The sequence below is a fragment of the Schistosoma mansoni genome, chromosome W (genome assembly GCF_000237925.1).
Source record: "Schistosoma mansoni strain Puerto Rico chromosome W, complete genome".
In the NCBI taxonomy this organism is placed as follows: Eukaryota; Metazoa; Platyhelminthes; class Trematoda; order Strigeidida; family Schistosomatidae; genus Schistosoma; species Schistosoma mansoni.
In genome coordinates this window covers 45,225,272-45,242,937 of record NC_031502.1, presented here as the reverse complement: position 1 = coordinate 45,242,937, position 17,666 = coordinate 45,225,272, and the positions used below count along the sequence as shown (strand labels likewise).

Here is a 17,666-nt window from a genome sequence, read left to right as displayed (position 1 = left end):
AAATTGTTTCTATATTGTTGGTGTGTACTTCCGTGATGAGGTCCACAAAATGTCTCATGTGAACGACAAAACTATATGCCCTCCAGTTACCCGTGTACATTGTGTTACTCGGTTGCACATACTCCCGTATAGCTTGTATTAGCGTTGTAGCCAGTCGGTTTCTGACCTACTGGAAATTTATAGCCCTCAAATGCCCTGGTACGGCCGAGAGTGCTGAAAGTCAGCTCTCACCCTCTCGGAATGCTCTCACATGGCCACGTGCATACGACAACTGTAAGGGAAGTCTTATACACTGCCTTCTCGCGGCGGGGTTGTTATTTACGAAATCGAGAAGACAAGAAGCGAATGTTCGACGCATTAACCGAGTTTGTGGATATGGAGGATCCACCTAGAGGAGTTGTAAGACCCTGATTTCAAACCAATGGTGCAGATGGGATCCAGAATCTTAAGGGAACAAATGGCGTATGGACCTGTTGTTGGTCACAGGCTACCATGGGACTGCATCTCCTAACGTTGCTCCACTGTCTCGTGGAATAGACCTGTAGGTCAAAGGCTCGGGATGTGGGGCCCCCTAAGAAAATCATCTGTTTAGGTTTGGGCACCCGGGCAGTGTTCCAGCCTTCACATGAATCGAATGATTTGTGTAGCGCATAAATATTTGGTTCCTCCTTGTACCAATGTTTATGTGTTTAAAATAAATAGAATAAACAAACACAAATGACTACGAGACATGTGTCTAACAAAACAATGGGAAACGTTATAACTGAAATAAATAATAACTAAGTTCTATGATTGTTAATATGATGAATGAGGGGGTACTGGGTTAGTGATCAATGCACTCAGTTTTTAGTTGGAGGATAAAATGAATAAGAAGTAAATCTATGTGGTTGAAATTTATCTATCTACTTAACTAGTTATATTTATGAACTCGAGTTACAGTATTGAGACAGATATTCCAAATGAATCACTTCTGACAACCTTTACACTAGAAAGGATATAGTGCATATCGAAAAGACTGAGTTAGACATAGTTTTATATAGGAAAATAAAAGGGAGCTCTAAAAATAGTTATCGAAAACAAAAAACTTACCTGAAACATATTTGATAAAGACGATAAATGATGTCGCACAATTTGAGCAAGTTGTTCGTGAGAATAAGGTGCAAAAGTAAGTCTAGTTAAGCCTAAACGACTGGCCACTCGTGGGTGAAGTAAACGTTCCGGTAGATCCATAGTATTGGCAATAGCCAATACTATTAATACACGATGGTTATTATGGCGTGTAGGCCAATCAAAAAGACTGTAAAGTATGTCTTGTCGACGAGTACATAACAAATCCAATTCATCAATGACTAAAACAACTGGCTTTTCAGAAATTTCATCATGAGGTACTTTTTTGATTACATTATGACAAAATTCTTTTTCTAACAAGTCAGAAGCACATTTTGCAGTTGCAGTTAAACCAGTTAATTGCTAAAAAAAGAAACAGAAATCAAACTACTAGAGTCAGATGTGCTAGTGACATACAGTACAATGATAGCAAACCATTCTATTTCAAATAAAATGGAAGATTCACACAACTGTACATGAGTATGTTGAGATGTAATTGATTTGCCCATTTTTTTCCTATTTACAGTCTTATTAAAATGAATCTTTACGTTTTGTATCATCATATTGTGATGTATACTACTTGTACGGACAGATATAAGTAGTGTATATCAGGAATCGAAAACATATTTCCTACAGACAAAAGAGGAAAATGGAGAGAAGAGAAAGGAAAACAGAAAGCCATCGGAATGAAACAGGAACGAGAAAACGACGAAGTTTGTAGGAGACAACTCAATGAAGATGAGTAAATAGTGTATTTAATGTATCGTTTTCATATTTTATAAATACACTGTGTGACTTTGCATAATACAATAAACTGGTTTATACTAAACCAAATCTTCTTTTATTACAACATTACAGTAAACGAATTCGAACGACTGTACAGTAACTAAATAATACCACTTAACAACGATTTTCTTTCGCTTACCACCTCCACGAAAAAGTCAAATAATACATAAGTATGATTAATTTATTCACCAGGTACCCGTGTGTGCGCCATACTCTAAATGTGAAGGCTAACGATATTTACTACCTGGTTACATAAACCGAGGTAGGAGCAGCAAATTTTAAATTTGGGACTTGATGGTTGAGACTTGAACGCCTTAACTATTGAGCTACTGCGTCAACAATAAAATTAGATCATTGCTTATGCTACTTATTTTCTCTTAATTTACCAACAAAAATGCTTGTGGGACTCTAACCTAGGACCTTTAGTCCCGCGCGAATGCTTGACCTGTAGTGGAGTTCAACTGTGTTAGGTGTAAGGCATCGACCCACCGAAAACAGATGGTCGCGCAATATTGTGAATTGGATGAAGCTAAACATTAACACCGTTGTACGACAGCTCAGTGGTCTGGATATTATATGTTCGCACGAGACCGAAGGTCCTGAGTTTGAGTCCCGCGTGTGGGGTAGTGGATGCGCACTACTGAGGAGTCTCATACTAGAACAAAAAAGGCCGTCTTGTGCTTCCAGGTTATAACATTGATCGGTCCATGATTTCGATGGAATTCAACAATCTCTACACCCCCATACTGAAAATAAATATACACCTAATCAGTACAAACATAAGTTATCTTGGTTAATGCGTAAGTTAGTTGACAGATAGCTTATGAGAAATTAAAATAATACCAAACTAATAATGAGTTTGAAACATATAAACAACAGCTAATATCCTAACGTTATGGCCGTGTTTGCCTATCACCGACAGATGAGGATCTATGTTGGTTGTAACGATTGTTTTTTAAGGTTCCATCATGACAGAGAAATAGATCAAAGAATGGAAAACAATACACGAGCTATTGTCATGATAGCAGTTTGAGTTCAAAACAGGAATGTTACAGTAGCAATGTTCTCCTAAAGTGGTCAATATTTTTAGCTTATGTTATCTCTCTAACCTGGAAAACTGAAGGAGACGGTCGACCCCCGAGGTTCTGGATTCTGCTATTAATCCTCATCCCATGTTGTAAAGTTTCGTTAGAAGCGAACAGAACTACCAATTTTCAAAAGCTGATTTTTCACTAGATGTCCTTTGAATTAGTTATTCTGCTTTGCCAGAGTTCAGAATGTTAACTAGTATTGTTGTATATGGTACTTCTGTTGACAGACATAAGTAGTATACAACATCAATCATAAGTGGAATGACTGGCAGCAGAAGTTTGAGATTGAAGATAACAGGAATTTAAACAGAGAGTGATTGTAATAACAACAGGAATAAAGGAACGACGAAATTTGTAAGAGACAATTGATGGAAGATGTGCAAATGAAGTATTTAATGTATGGTTTTCATATTTTACGAAGACTTCCTGTAATTTGTATTAAACAATAAATTGGTTATCTCCACCAAGTCTTCGTTCACTACAGTATGGCGTGCGTAGTAAGGAAGGATAACTTTCTCACAAATACGTAACGGCTTAAAGCCTCTATTAATCATCATCAGTGATAAATTTTCTTTCTTTATTACTTTCTGATGACCTCATTGCTCCCACACTTTGATCTGTAACTGTTATCAGTGATTAAAACGTATGATATATAATTTGTGTTGTCTTGAAATTACGCTAACGAATTCACATGCAAACACTAAGTCGTAGACAGTGAACCTCTATAGCTATGACTTAGCCATACGGGAGCACAATTGTACCATGACTGACTAAAAAAAGCATAAAGCATTAGGGATATCATTACGACGTGGAGGAGGGGAGTAGCTACTTCTTAACTGACTCCAATTCGAGTTATATCTATGCGACATCCCATTGTTCTATGTCGCTTTTTAGAAACTCACTTTTATTTGTGAATTCCACGTATGGATGTACGAGGTCAAGAATGAATCGGACAGATAGCTGTCATTCTTACTCCAAAATACTAACACTAAGGTAGCCAAGATAATGATCACAAGAATATCTAAACATTGAACAGAATAATGCAGTTACTCGATTAACCGACGTGCGGGCAATTTATACATTTTGATTGTAGTTTCACAAAAATTTCGAACTTCAGCAACTAAGGTACAATAATTGACATATAAACTCATTTAATGAGTTTCAATGGATGGAAAAGTTAATACGTTAAAGAAAACATCTCCATATTAATGGTTAGAACACAATGTACCTTACTTCATATATCTCCACGTAAACCTGTTTAGGATCACTGACACGCATGCCATTAACATAGATTACTTGGAATGTGGGTATCTGGCTTTCCAAACCTGAATCAGCAACCAATTTATGCATCGTAGACAGCACGGCTTGAACTGATGCTGTTTTACCAGTACCCGGAATACCAGATATATACATACAGCTGTAAAGAAATTATATTAAAAAGAAAGATGATATACATGTCAACAAGGTTCGAAAAGAATTATTAACAAAGAACACTCACACTTTACGTATGGGAATAATACAAATAGTATTACATTCACAGATAAACAAATATAACAGTAGCCCGCATAGAAGTGGGAATGTATTGGCCTGTGTTAAGTGCAAAGACGTGAAAAGTGAAATTATATTTATTATGCTTATACTACTGTTAAAAATAAAAGTATGTTAAGCAGAAGTTACATTTATTTGTTTGGAAGTATTAGCAGCATAATATGGGTATTCTCCGCTTATTTATAGAAACGTAATGAGTTTGAACTCTTGACCAGATATCTTTAATAACTTAAACGCTCATATCACTGAAGTAAACCGCTTTCTATTTTTATTTAATTCATTTTCTAAGAAAATTTTTATCCGAAAGAGTTATAGGTACGATAGTGAAAATTAGTATTATACATAAGATATAAAACTATAAAAAATATACCCGCCAGAATTTTGAGATAGTTTATTAAGTATGAATGTATAAATATTTTCAAATTCTTGTTCACGACCAGGTAACCATCCATATTCCGAATTCGTAGAACTATATAAAAAATTAAGGGAATGAAATGTTGATTGAATATGCCTTTGATTAGAAAATGCATTATCGTAGAAACTACGATTATAAAATAAGTAGTTTCATAAATAATTTGCGTTACTGCTTAGTTTGCAAGAACAGCATAGTAAAATGTGAAATGTCATTAGTCAACCGTAATAAATTTATAGTAATCTTAGAATTAACAAGTTAACAAATTCGGTATGGATAATCAACTTAACGGAAAAGCTATGAGCTACACTTAAAAATTCAAAGGTTTGACTTACCTTAAATTAAGAAAAGACTCACCACGGGACACTTGACTAAGAGTGCGCTTCCTATGAGCCAATATAGAGCTTTTGTTGGCCTACAATAAAGACAATGTGGATCGTTCAGAGGTATCCAATTATTATTATACGAATACTGGATACTTTATGAACACACACAAAGAAATACGCATGTGATCAACGTAATTATAATAAAATTGACAATTAAATGTGCTTGATTAATAAATATCTGTTTAATCTTATGGATGATTTTAAAGAAGTGCTCTCTAAACTTGATCTTTTTACAGCAAAACTTGTCTACTTGGATTATCTTGTACATGAAATACCGAAAACACGAACTAATGTAATGATCAGTAGAACTGTTTTGAAATAGAAATATATTAATTTAGTACTTTTGAATAAGCAAAGAAAAGGTTTCAAAAAAGCCCTAATTAAAACCACCTTGTTCCGCAACTAAGTCTAATCAAATCCATTTTGTTCTAACGAGTGAAGATGAAATCCATACTATTATTGTTTTGAGATTTCTTCCACGAACTCAGCACTAAGCATGAGCTCAATGGTCTAAACATTGTCAATATAATTTTCATATGACGGAAAGTCATTGACTGTTGTTCTGAGTAATGTTGGTAGACGTACAATTACCGGTTCGAACCAGTACGATAGCCGTTGTCAGTGTTTAGAAACTCCGTGAAATGACTCAAAATTATGAAATGGTGGAGGTTTCATCTGCAAGGGCATCAATTAGCAGCCAAACGCCATGAAATATATTTGCTTATATAAATGCATGTGGATAACTGTGGACACACATTCAACTGAAAAAATGTCAAGATCATGGATAGTGGTAACACCAAAAGCACCAGAGAATCTTTAAAAGCTTGGGACTCAATCAATAATCAACAAGCATATCAAAATCGATCTAATCTATCTGCCAGTCAGAAAAACCATGAACCAAGAATCAAAACAAAGGGAGATACAATCAAAATAAAGAGGTATGCAACGACAGGTTGAAGAGTAACCAATCAATCAATCAATCAAGATCGAGGTCGACAGGGCAAGTTGTGAGTCATATGTGGAAAGATTAGGACACTTGACATCTACCTGAAGTTTGTGCTGATGATGTTGTTCAGAAGAACGATGATAGCTTCACGGCAAAACCAACCACCTCAGAAGACAAAACTCCACCTAAGACTCAGAATTATTCACAACAGCGTATGGGCAGTAATTCTGTATATTTATCTTGATCTTCAACTCCGGTTGTCCTTCTTACATGAATTTCCGCTCTACTTTTCCGAACTATATTCCGAATGTTTAGTCGTACTCATTATCATTGCTAACACATTATTTCAAACTCGATTTAAGTTGTTATTTTCATTCCATCGTGCTAGTGTAGTATGATAACTTAAGTTAATGTACATCTTTGTTAGGCTCTACGTTGATGATAACTGACTGAACATATAAAGTTAACCATTCAAACATGACCCACATGCTCTGGTTTCTTCAATTAGGTAAGTGTAGTGTTACGTCTAGTCGATTAGAACGCTATATTCGCTTCCCTGAGCTAGTTCCGTACCCCCGAGCTAGAACTATACAGCGACTTGAAGACCAGAGAAAAGGCACAAAGTATGAGGGAAGCACTTTACTACAGGGTTCATTTATGTACAGAAAATACAGGGGTTTTATAGTAATTAAGAGACCTTGAGTTTCCATAGTAGCAGTGTGTTAAACAGCCAATCAGGATCTCGTTATTTTAGTAGCATAGCTTCTAATTAATCGCTGATTGGTTGGGGCTCTTTATGAGCCTCTGGAGGCTCTGATAGAGTTTACTGTAAGCCGACTTAACATGTAGCTTATAGCCTAGTGTTTAGTCACAAGATAAATCTTGTGAATACGATTCCAATAGATATACAGAGTTATCTCAAAAATTAATAAAAAGTTGATATTTAACTCACACATAAATTGAGCTTTGTTCTCCTTACGGGGAATGACTTTATTATAGGACCTTTCGATCTGTTTCTGTGTTGAAATTGTTGTTCAGTTAAGTCGGAAGAATCTGATGAATTATATGTCGAAAAACTTGATTCACTTGTCGAGCTAGAACTTTCATCATATGAATCTTCGCTATCCATCGGACTGATTATGATTAATAAAACATGTCTTTTTGATTAAAACAAATGAGCTTAACACCAGTACTAATATAATTGATACAAAATAGGTTTTATGAATTGATGTGTAAATAATCGACTTTCCAAATGGAAGAAAGGAATGTTGATAGATGAATGATATTCAATGACGCAATGTGCTAAAATAAAAACTACCGAAGAGACAGGACTATTGACTCAAACTCTCGAATGAACTCGTATAAGACGCATGATCACTAGCCAGAAGAATGGGTTTCTCTTATAATGAAATAACACACTTAGGTGCGAATTACTAGCCTGAAAATAATGCGATTAAATATCATGAACGATACGTTAACATCAATTTTATAGGTCGCTGACTCTTCACTGAATTAAATTCTGAATGTTAGGCTTCCCCATACTTCAGTAATATGTATGAACATAAATAAATTCACAAGTTATCAGTTTGTTAGTAAAATTTGCCTTTACATAATGCTTTAATCTCCGAGATCAGAAAACGTTACGACATCCCAATGTTCAAAATATATACAAACCTTGATACATGTAATATGACGCTAGTCTGCCTAAATTTTAATGACATTAGGTGATAACTTCTTCCGACGAATGGCGGAAATAGGATTTACTCAGATGAGTTCCCCCATACACAACTGGGAAATATGGGGTGAATGCTTAGGTAACGCTTGACAACCCTTAATGTTTATGACCCCGCTCCTTACCAGTCAATAACATAAAGTCAGATACTTCAGGATAAGGACCTTCAGGTGCAATATTAATGATCACATTACCAAAATGTTTAAACACCAGGTTCAAATAATTAACAAAAGACTGGTTCTCTGTCAACGTTTGGTGTGCTCGTATGATATGACTATAATCACCCCTAAGAATAGTATAACGTGCACTAACGAGATATTCTCTGAAGTGTCCGGGATAGTGAACTTGAATTCGAACGCGCAGAGTGACACTTGTTGAGATGATTATAGAAAACTATGTCAACGTATATGATGATTGTATTATTAAAAGTATGGTGCAAGCAATATTCAATAAATTTGGAATAACGTATATGGCTGAAATTTGAAGTTTAGTTGAACTTTACACTTTACACTATAGTTTATCTCTTCGGATTTTACTAACATAATAGCATAATTAAAGGTCTATAGAAAACGGAATGCCAAGAAGTTTACTTAGGTATTGCTTATCTTTACTTTTTGGTTTGCTAATTTCTCACCGAATAAAATAAGCATACTAGGCTATGTCTGATTGTTCAATTCATGACTTAATTGTAAATGATAGGTGATGGTAGCAAACTGAGTACTGAGTATTATGCTTCATAACAAACATATGCGAAAATGGTATCCCATACATATAAATGGTGAGGCAGAGGGATTTAAAATTATCAACAGTCGTACGACCAGGTTCAGTATCGATATCCAATGAAATCGAGACCTTGTTCATTTTATTCATAACTCCGAACAACAAACTGAGTTGAATTCACATTGTTCGTCTTCATTCCAGAAGTTCGGTGTGACTGACTAGACTACTATTAATACTACCAAACTTATATATTTGTTTCTTTATGCTCCCCAAAAAGCCCACAAACAGGTTACACAAATCTATTGACAGCTATATGTTACGAAAATATGAGTTCGTAATAGGGTGAAAATCTAAAATCGATTTCATATATCCTAGACGGTTGCGAAATACGGTTTGAATTAAACTAATCAAACTCCAGAAGTTGTAATAGAAAATAAAACACGGAAACACGAACAAGTACCTAGCTTGGAGTTTCACCACACAAAAGATTAGCTATATTCATAGATGACATTTAATAAAATATGATATATATATATATGAACGACCAAACCAACAAATACTAAACCGCAATACCATAAAAACATTTTTAAGAACAACTTTTTATAACCTACCATTGAGAGTTCGTATTTAAGGTATCTCCTCTTCCTGGAAAATGAAATTTAAAAAGTAGTTATTATTACATCTATCCAGGACCAGAAAACATGCAAAATCCAATGACTATATATATATATATATATATATATATATATATATAAACTAGTTAAATTCAGTACGCTTCCATTTTATTCCTACTTCTACAAAACTACAACTACTGATCATCCCTGAGGTCTTTGTTTTGCTAGTATCCTTTAAAAAGGATGTGGTTAAAAACTGAGGACATTCACAAAAGTCAGTTGAAAAAGGGCTATTCAGTATTACAGCCGGATGATTCCACAAGTATATTAGCTAACAAAGTATAGCAAATCAAAAGCGCGCGTCAAAGGAGTGCATATTAATAAAAGTGAGAGAATATAAATAAGTGACAAATTTTCAAATGGTTTAATTGGGAATCGAGTAAGGATATGAGTGACAGAAAATGTAAAGATACCTTAACTAAATTACTATCAATTATTTGTAGTGAAAGGACGATAATACATAAAATAAGCTCACATCTACTTGTTTTATGATAGATTGACTTAAGTTAGATATTTATAACGCTGGATGGCAGTTCAGTAGTCTAAAGGTCAGGAATTCACGCGTGGGACATAAGGTTTTGAGTTCGGTCACTTGTGGTGAAGTCATAGATGAGTGTTGCCGAAAAGTCCCGTACTGGAAAAAAAAACCTCTTTCCAGTGCTTTTTTTGGTTTTGATGATGGCTCAGCTAGGACCGGTTCGTAATTTAAACTAAGAAAACTTTAAAATTCTGACAAATTTCCCCAAATCGAAATAATTAATTTGACTAGTTTAAAATATTTTTACCTTTGAAATTTACTTATTCGATTGGTTAGGTGCTTATTTTTTAACATGGATTAGCATGACAGTTCAATTGTTGAGTGGCCGTTTTCCTGATAGATGAAATCTGAAAAAATTTACTAGACTCAAAGAAGCCTTCAGTTAAAGCTCTAAAGGAGTGCAGATCTAATGATAATAATAATCGTACACGATTACTTGTAAATGTAGTAATGACAAACTAAATACTTACAAATTACGTATTCAACCGATCTATACGGAAACCTCTGGCTTATTTAAATAAACTGGATATACTTAACTGATTTACCTATGTATCACACTACAAATCAATGTTCTATAAAAGACCGAATATACAGATAAATGAAAATAACTGCTATGGAAAACTACGTAACACTACATAAAAATAGTAGAGAAAGTTATTCGATGTCAGATGATAATGTTAAGAATTAAACAAAATAATTATAAATCATCTTTCAGTAGACTAGTAGGTGACATATTTGTGAGAAGTTATGCACGTCTTAAATTATATCAGCGACACGTATAAATAAATCCTGTTGAGAATACGAGCTGAAGGTTTATAAGAGAGGAGAGATCTATTATGAGCCATAACCCGACAAATTTTATTACTATTCTAGGAACTTTTCAATTGGAATATTTGTAAAATTTCAATTTACCTTAAGTCCAATGTATTTAATAAACTACACATTTGAAATTATTTAAATATATAATTACAGAAATTGCAGCGAACGGAAGTATAATCAAGCATTGCCTTTTGTTTAGGTAGTAAGATGAAAACTCCGGAAATTATTATTATTGTTACTACTGCTATTACTATTATTACCATGTAACATGATTAGGAAATCAAACTATTTAAGTGTTTTTGCCCGTCAAACATAAACCTGAGTGCTGTCTCAACTGAAACAAATGGTAATCATGTTAATTAATAATAAGAATTGTATCAAATCCGTGTATTAAGCCCCATCTGCTCACCTAACAAGTATTAAATAAAACCTAATCCTTTGTTTCTTACTATCATGGATGACATTAATTTGTTGAACAAAAGTTAGCTTAGCTTTGCAAAAGAGCACAAAGAACAAAATTACTGAGAATACATGTAATGAAGGTATTCTATGGCCATGTTCAACGATGAGATATATAAACAAACGGATGGTGTTGCAATGAGTTCATTATTGAGCCCTATATTAGCTGATATTTTCTAGCCAAACTAGAAAATGGTCCACTCAAAAAGATTATTCAAAAATTCACATTTTACTGTCGATATATGGATGATACGTTCATCCTCTGTAAGGATAATACATCACAGCAAGAGGTTCTTAAGCAATTTAATGAAGTACATCCAGCCATTGAGTTTACATTTGAAGAAGAGAGAGATAATAGAATAGCTTTTTGGACGTTCTCTTAACTGAGAGCTGATGGATCATTAAAAGGGAACTTAAACAGAAAAAATACCTGGACAGGGCAGCGCACACATTTCCCTGTTCATGCGCCCACAATTCAGAGATGATGCGGCTAGCGAAACATTAACCCAGAGATTGCATAAAACAAACCAAAAATCTTTCAACATCGGAGAACTACGATTAGTTTTTTCTAAGCGCCCAAAAGTGACACTGAGGCTAAAAGATGAATTACCTAGAATGATCACCTCATTTTGTATTTATCAGTTCGACTGTTCCTGTGGAGCAAGTTATATTGGTCGAACTCCTAGGAATTCACATTTTCGTGCTCGCAAAACACCTCCCAGAGTGGTTAAGCAAAGGTCTGGTGAAGAAAGTTAACAGTTCGATATTGGCCTATTTAGTGCAAACTGGTCATAGTGCCAGTATAAACCAATCTTTTTCAGTTATTGATTGGGTCATTAATTTTTTGCCAAAGCTTTTCAGACTTAAAGTCCTTCAAACGGCTGAAGCAGTAGCCATCTGGATTAAGAAACCGGAGCCATGAGTACAAAAGAAATATCTTCAACCGCTTCTTCTCCCCTGGCCAATCTCAAGGCCAATTAATCAGTAGTAATCATAGTTATTGAATGACCTAATTTGACTATCGTACTTACAACCTTTCGTAGTCCAATGTAATTGTCTCTGATATCTTTATTCGCAAACCTTTGTATTACTCAAATAACCCATTGTGTCATTGAATAAAAACAAAGAGAATTCAGAGAAATTCTTCTTTTCGAAGAAATCATTCACTTTGTATTGTTGTCATTATTATTATTACCATTATTATTAATATTACTATTGGTTAAACATCACTACTAATTTCCCCAATACATGATTCATTTACTTCTCATTCATCCCACCTTATTATGTCTTACTAATAAATTTTTACACAATATGGTCTTCAACTAAACATTTGATCGAAGTGTAATTGAATTATTATTTCTCTCGCCCTATCCGACCCATATTCTGATCACGGATCTTAAATGTTCACTTAACATATAAGCTGATTCAAATTAACATTCTATATGAGTCATATTATTTTATTATATTTTGTTTAAGTCCTAAATTCACATGCTTAGACTTTAAACGATGTACTTTGCCCTTAACCTGGCCATCTTTCGGATTATTAATTTGGATATATAATTGTAGAACCTGAAGAGAATTTATCGAAAAGAATATTCTTCGTTCAAATATTAGTCTTTTAATATGATGAAGATCTTTAAACATAAATGAAAAGATACATAATGTAAAATCTACTGCTAGAAATCTGATACTAATTCTTAAACAGGTTAACTGAATATTTTGTGTATTATAAATGGCATGTATTCGGTAAAATAGTAAGTAGACAGATGTCGCTGTGAACAGCGCAAAATACGTGACTGGACTCGAGTTAATACTTTATATAATATGAAAATATAAATGCGTAGTAGGTAGAGATTGTGATTCGTCGATCACTGTGTAACTGAACATAATCCCTTCATCATCTTAACATGAATGAAGGGCTAATATCTACACCCAATCGCTTGTCTAAACTATTGTAAATAGAATATTTTGAGATACCTACCTTTGTGACTAGCCGTATAGGGGAAGGGGATATTAAATAAGTTTCAAACCTTGAGGCACTTCAATCCGCCCCAATGTACGGCTTTGTGCACTCAGTTATTGTGAAGTAAGCCCTCCTTTATTATCAAGATGTGATTGTATTGGAAAGTAAACCATTGTAGGTAACACAAGACAGCTTTACAGGTTGATAAAAGAAACCGGAATTAAGAAGCCAAGTGCAAGTGAAGCAATCGCCGAAAAAGATTATGCTTATCTGCTTTCAGTCCAGACGTTCAGACCGACGGAGGGAACACTTTAAGGAGCGATTCAGCTGGCCTCCAGCTACTCTACAACTACCCACCATTCCCAAACAGCCTGAATGGAACATTGAAGTAGGTTGCCCGACTCTAATTGAAATTAAAAAACCTCAAACTGATCTGAAACGAGGAAGAGCAGCTGGTCCAGATGGATTGGTTCCAAATTTCTTTAAGGACGGTGGTCTAGTTTTAGCAATCAGGCTGAGTGATCTTTTAGCTAAAATCTGGGAGTTGAACGTAATCACATTTGACTGGCCTCAATCGCTGATCGTCCCAATATATAGGATAGGGTCAAAATCATCCTGCGAAATATATATATATATATATACCCTGAAGTCCAGACAAGTGTGCTGGACGAAATGTTGGAATTATTTAAATTTCAATCGCTGATATTGTTTAAAAGATAATTTTTACATATAATATACGGATTGGTTTGACCAATATAGCGTCCACAATACTAGCCTCAATAATTATCGAACGCCTAACTGAGACTCTTGAACTTCAAACACGAGAAAATCGGGCTGGCTTCAGACCTGGTCGTGGCTGCATCGACCACATATTCGCCATTCGCCAGGACGTAGAACACAGGCACGCTTATCGGCGTCCGACAATGATAGTTTTTCTTGAGTTAAAAGAAACATTTGACTCTGTAGACCGAGAAGTTCTGTGGCAATGTCTGTCATTGAAAGGTGTACTTCAGAAGTGCATAAACCTTGCGAAGGCTCTTTATTTGAACACTACCAGTTGAGTGAGAGATTGTGGTGAACTGTCATCTGATTTTGCAACCTCAAATGGTGTCCAACAAGGGTGTCCATTATCTCCACTTTTGTTAAACTTCGTTATAGACTTATTGCTGGAAATAACGTCCTCGTCGACTGAATTTTTGGGCATTGATCTCCTACCAAGGGGTCCACCAATCGACTTAGAGTACGCAGATGGCATAGTCCTGTTTGGTGAAGACGCTGACAAAATGCAGAGTCTTCTGTTAGAACTGAGTAATAATGCCAGGATGTTTGAAATGCGTTTCTCCCCATCTAAATGTGAATTGTTACTCCAGGACTGGCCTGCATCAACACCTGAACTAAGGATATGGAGTGAAGTAGTCGAACGCGTCGACAACTTCACTTATCTTGGAAGTCTGATCAGCCCTAATGGGTTGGTGTCTGACGAAATCTCAGCACTGATTCGAAAAGCTCGTTTGGCTTTTGCCAACTTACGTCACCTATGGCGAAGACAAGATATCCGTCTATCAATTAATGGACGAGTATACTGCGCAGCAGTTTGTTGTCTTACCCTACAGCTGCGAAATGTGGTTATTAAGAGCAGAAAATACTCGCAAGTTATTTGATCATATATGTCTTAGGAATATTGTTCGAATCTGCTGGGATCACCGGGTAAGTAATAGTGAGGTTGGACACAGGGTATTAGGGAATGATGGTATATCAGTTGATGAGGTAATAAATCTTCATCGACTGAGATGGTTAGGCCACGTGTTACGTATGCCTGAACATCGATTACCACGACGCGCTATGCTGACTAGTGTAGGGGATAGTTGAAAGAAAGTTAGGGGCGACCAAACCAAAACGTGACATCAGTCCTTGAAGTCAATGACTTCTAGTCTGAGCCATGTTGGTAGATGCAGACTACTTGGTTGGGGTCTGCGCGACTATCGTAACCAATGGTTGGAGACTCTGGATGATATGGCTCAGAATCGATCAGTGGTGTATGTGTATATCATCTTTGTCTTCCCTTAAACTATGAGATCAAAACTACTTTATACATTTCTTTCTACGAGCTGATTCTTTCTTCTTGTATTATATCCTTATACACAATCCTTCTTTTATATTGCTACTATTGATGTAATTACTTCTATGAATTTGGTGTTTACCTTGTTATACTAATGAGGTATGGCAACTTGGCCTGATGCACATATGTGCCTGGTCCTGCGTTGTACCTGACTGACTGACTGAATACATATTAATCGAACAGAGTTTTATGAACTTTTAGTATTTGGTTCATGCATACGCCCACCGCGTTTGGTGACCAAAATTTGCACCACAAATCAACGAATTTTGTGCCCTCAAAAAACGAACTTCATCCATCATTCTTTCTTAATATTCTGGAGTACACGTACAATAGGGGATCAGAGTTATCGTAACTGAGTTCTCTTAAATTCACTTCCTATAGCCAGTACCTTGATTTAGGCACCGTAGCTCCACGTTCATTCCCACTAACTTAAGGGACGCAGCCCAATTCAACAGCCTAGAAGGGGTCATAGAGACTTTAATTCAACAGAATTGTTATCAGGAAGGGATAAAAATAGAGACTAGAAACGACTCTGTTGCTGTTTTTTACACAAATAATATGGTGAACTAAATCTATCGTGATCGTACTTCGATTTGAAATCCATTATCTCATTGTCTCTCGTTTAATTTTATTTCGTTGAGCACTTGTCACCAATTGTGACAAGTATGCATTATATATATTAATTCGACCATACCATAAAATGACTTACTTTTAATCAAACAACTTGCATTTGAAAGTGACTTTGGGGTCCTTTGAGGTGAAGATAAACATAGCTCTGACAATTTTTTAACTAAAAGCGATAAAACGAGATAAAAAAAATTACCAGGAGACTTCAAAGTACCAGTACACGTTGCTCTTCGAGGTCTTAGACAGGAACCAGATTTTGAAGACAAGACCCCGGTATTTTTAAGGATGATTTCAAGTTCTTGTGGTGAGTTTAAACAGGCAACAATGCGAGCCATAGCCACTTCTTTGCAAGCCCTACTAGATGTCCTCCGTGTGAATGCCATTGTAAAGTATATATCCTGTAAATAAACTTTTTTAAAAAACAAAAAAGGTTATACGCAGTCTGATTAATATCTAACTACTGATGGTAAAATCAAAGCCTTGAAGTTCAGTCATCAGTATTCATCCATATTGTAAAATACTCGATAAATGATAGAAGAGCTAGAAGCACCAGAATTCTTCAGCAAAAGAGCTATTGCAGCATAAAAATAATGGGCCACCAGTTGTATTTTTTATTCACTCATTTTATATTAAGATGTGGAAAAGTAAAACACGAACTGATGACTGATAAGCGAAAACCCATTACGACCTTTAAACCAGCACAACCAGCCCTCAGTAGTAAGGATATGAACTTCGTCGACCTATGTTAACCCTCTGAAGTCACAGTAACATTAAGATACAACCTCGCTCTGAATGCATTAACAGGTGCTGATATTGCCAGTTCTCCTAGAGTTCCAGTAATTCACTACTCCATGCCAGAAAAAATTCAATATTTGATCTCGGTTTTCGGACTTTCTTAAAATGTCCTCTAAGATGGTCAGCGCTCGATGGAGGGAAGAATAGGAAATCTTGACACCAGGACCATTGTTCAGTGTATAGTAAGCCAGTATTAGAGCATCACATAACATACGACAAGATAACGGAAATCAGTCAGCCAGTCAGCTACAACGTAGGACCAGGCACATATATGCATCAGGCCAAGTTGCCATACCTCATTAGTACAACAAGGTAAACACCAAATTCATAGAAGTAGTTAATTTAGTGGTGGTAGTGTATAAAAGATAAGTTATATATAAGGATATATTATAGGAAGGAAGTTATGAAGCAATTTTATTCTCAAGGTTTAAAGGAAGACAAAGATGATATACACATACACCACTGATCGATTCTGAGCCATATCATCCAGAGTCTCCAACCATTGGTTACGATAGTCGCGCAGACCCCAACCAAGTAGTCTGCATCTACCAACATGGCTCAGACTAGAAGTCATTGACTTCAAGGACTGATGTCACGTTTTGGTTTGGTCGCCCCTAACTTTCTTTCAACTATCCCCTACACTAGTCAGCATAGCGCGTCGTGGTAATCGATGTTCAGGCATACGTAACACGTGGCCTAACCATCTCAGTCGATGAAGATTTATTACCTCATCAACTGATATACCATCATTCCCTAATACCCTGTGTCCAACCTCACTATTACTTACCCGGTGATCCCAGCAGATTCGAACAATATTCCTAAGACATATATGATCAAATAACTTGCGAGTATTTTCTGCTCTTAATAACCACATTTCGCAGCTGTAGGGTAAGACAACAAACTGCTGCGCAGTATACTCGTCCATTAATTGATAGACGGATATC

The 17,666-nt window shown here is 35.7% G+C and overlaps 1 protein-coding gene across 1 annotated transcript; it reads right to left on the bottom strand.

The window, feature by feature from the left end:
• Nucleotides 1-964: 964 nt before the first annotated feature.
• On the bottom strand, nt 965-16,310 carry Smp_180380 (putative origin recognition complex subunit; the record flags this gene model as incomplete). The annotated part of the gene is made up of 6 exons (XM_018789866.1): nt 965-985; nt 1,090-1,470; nt 4,218-4,401; nt 4,903-5,001; nt 9,340-9,373; nt 16,010-16,310. 6 exons carry the CDS (start codon nt 16,308-16,310, stop codon nt 965-967), a joined length of 1,020 nt encoding a protein of 339 aa, XP_018655266.1.
• Between the last annotated feature and the right edge of the window lie 1,356 nt (nt 16,311-17,666).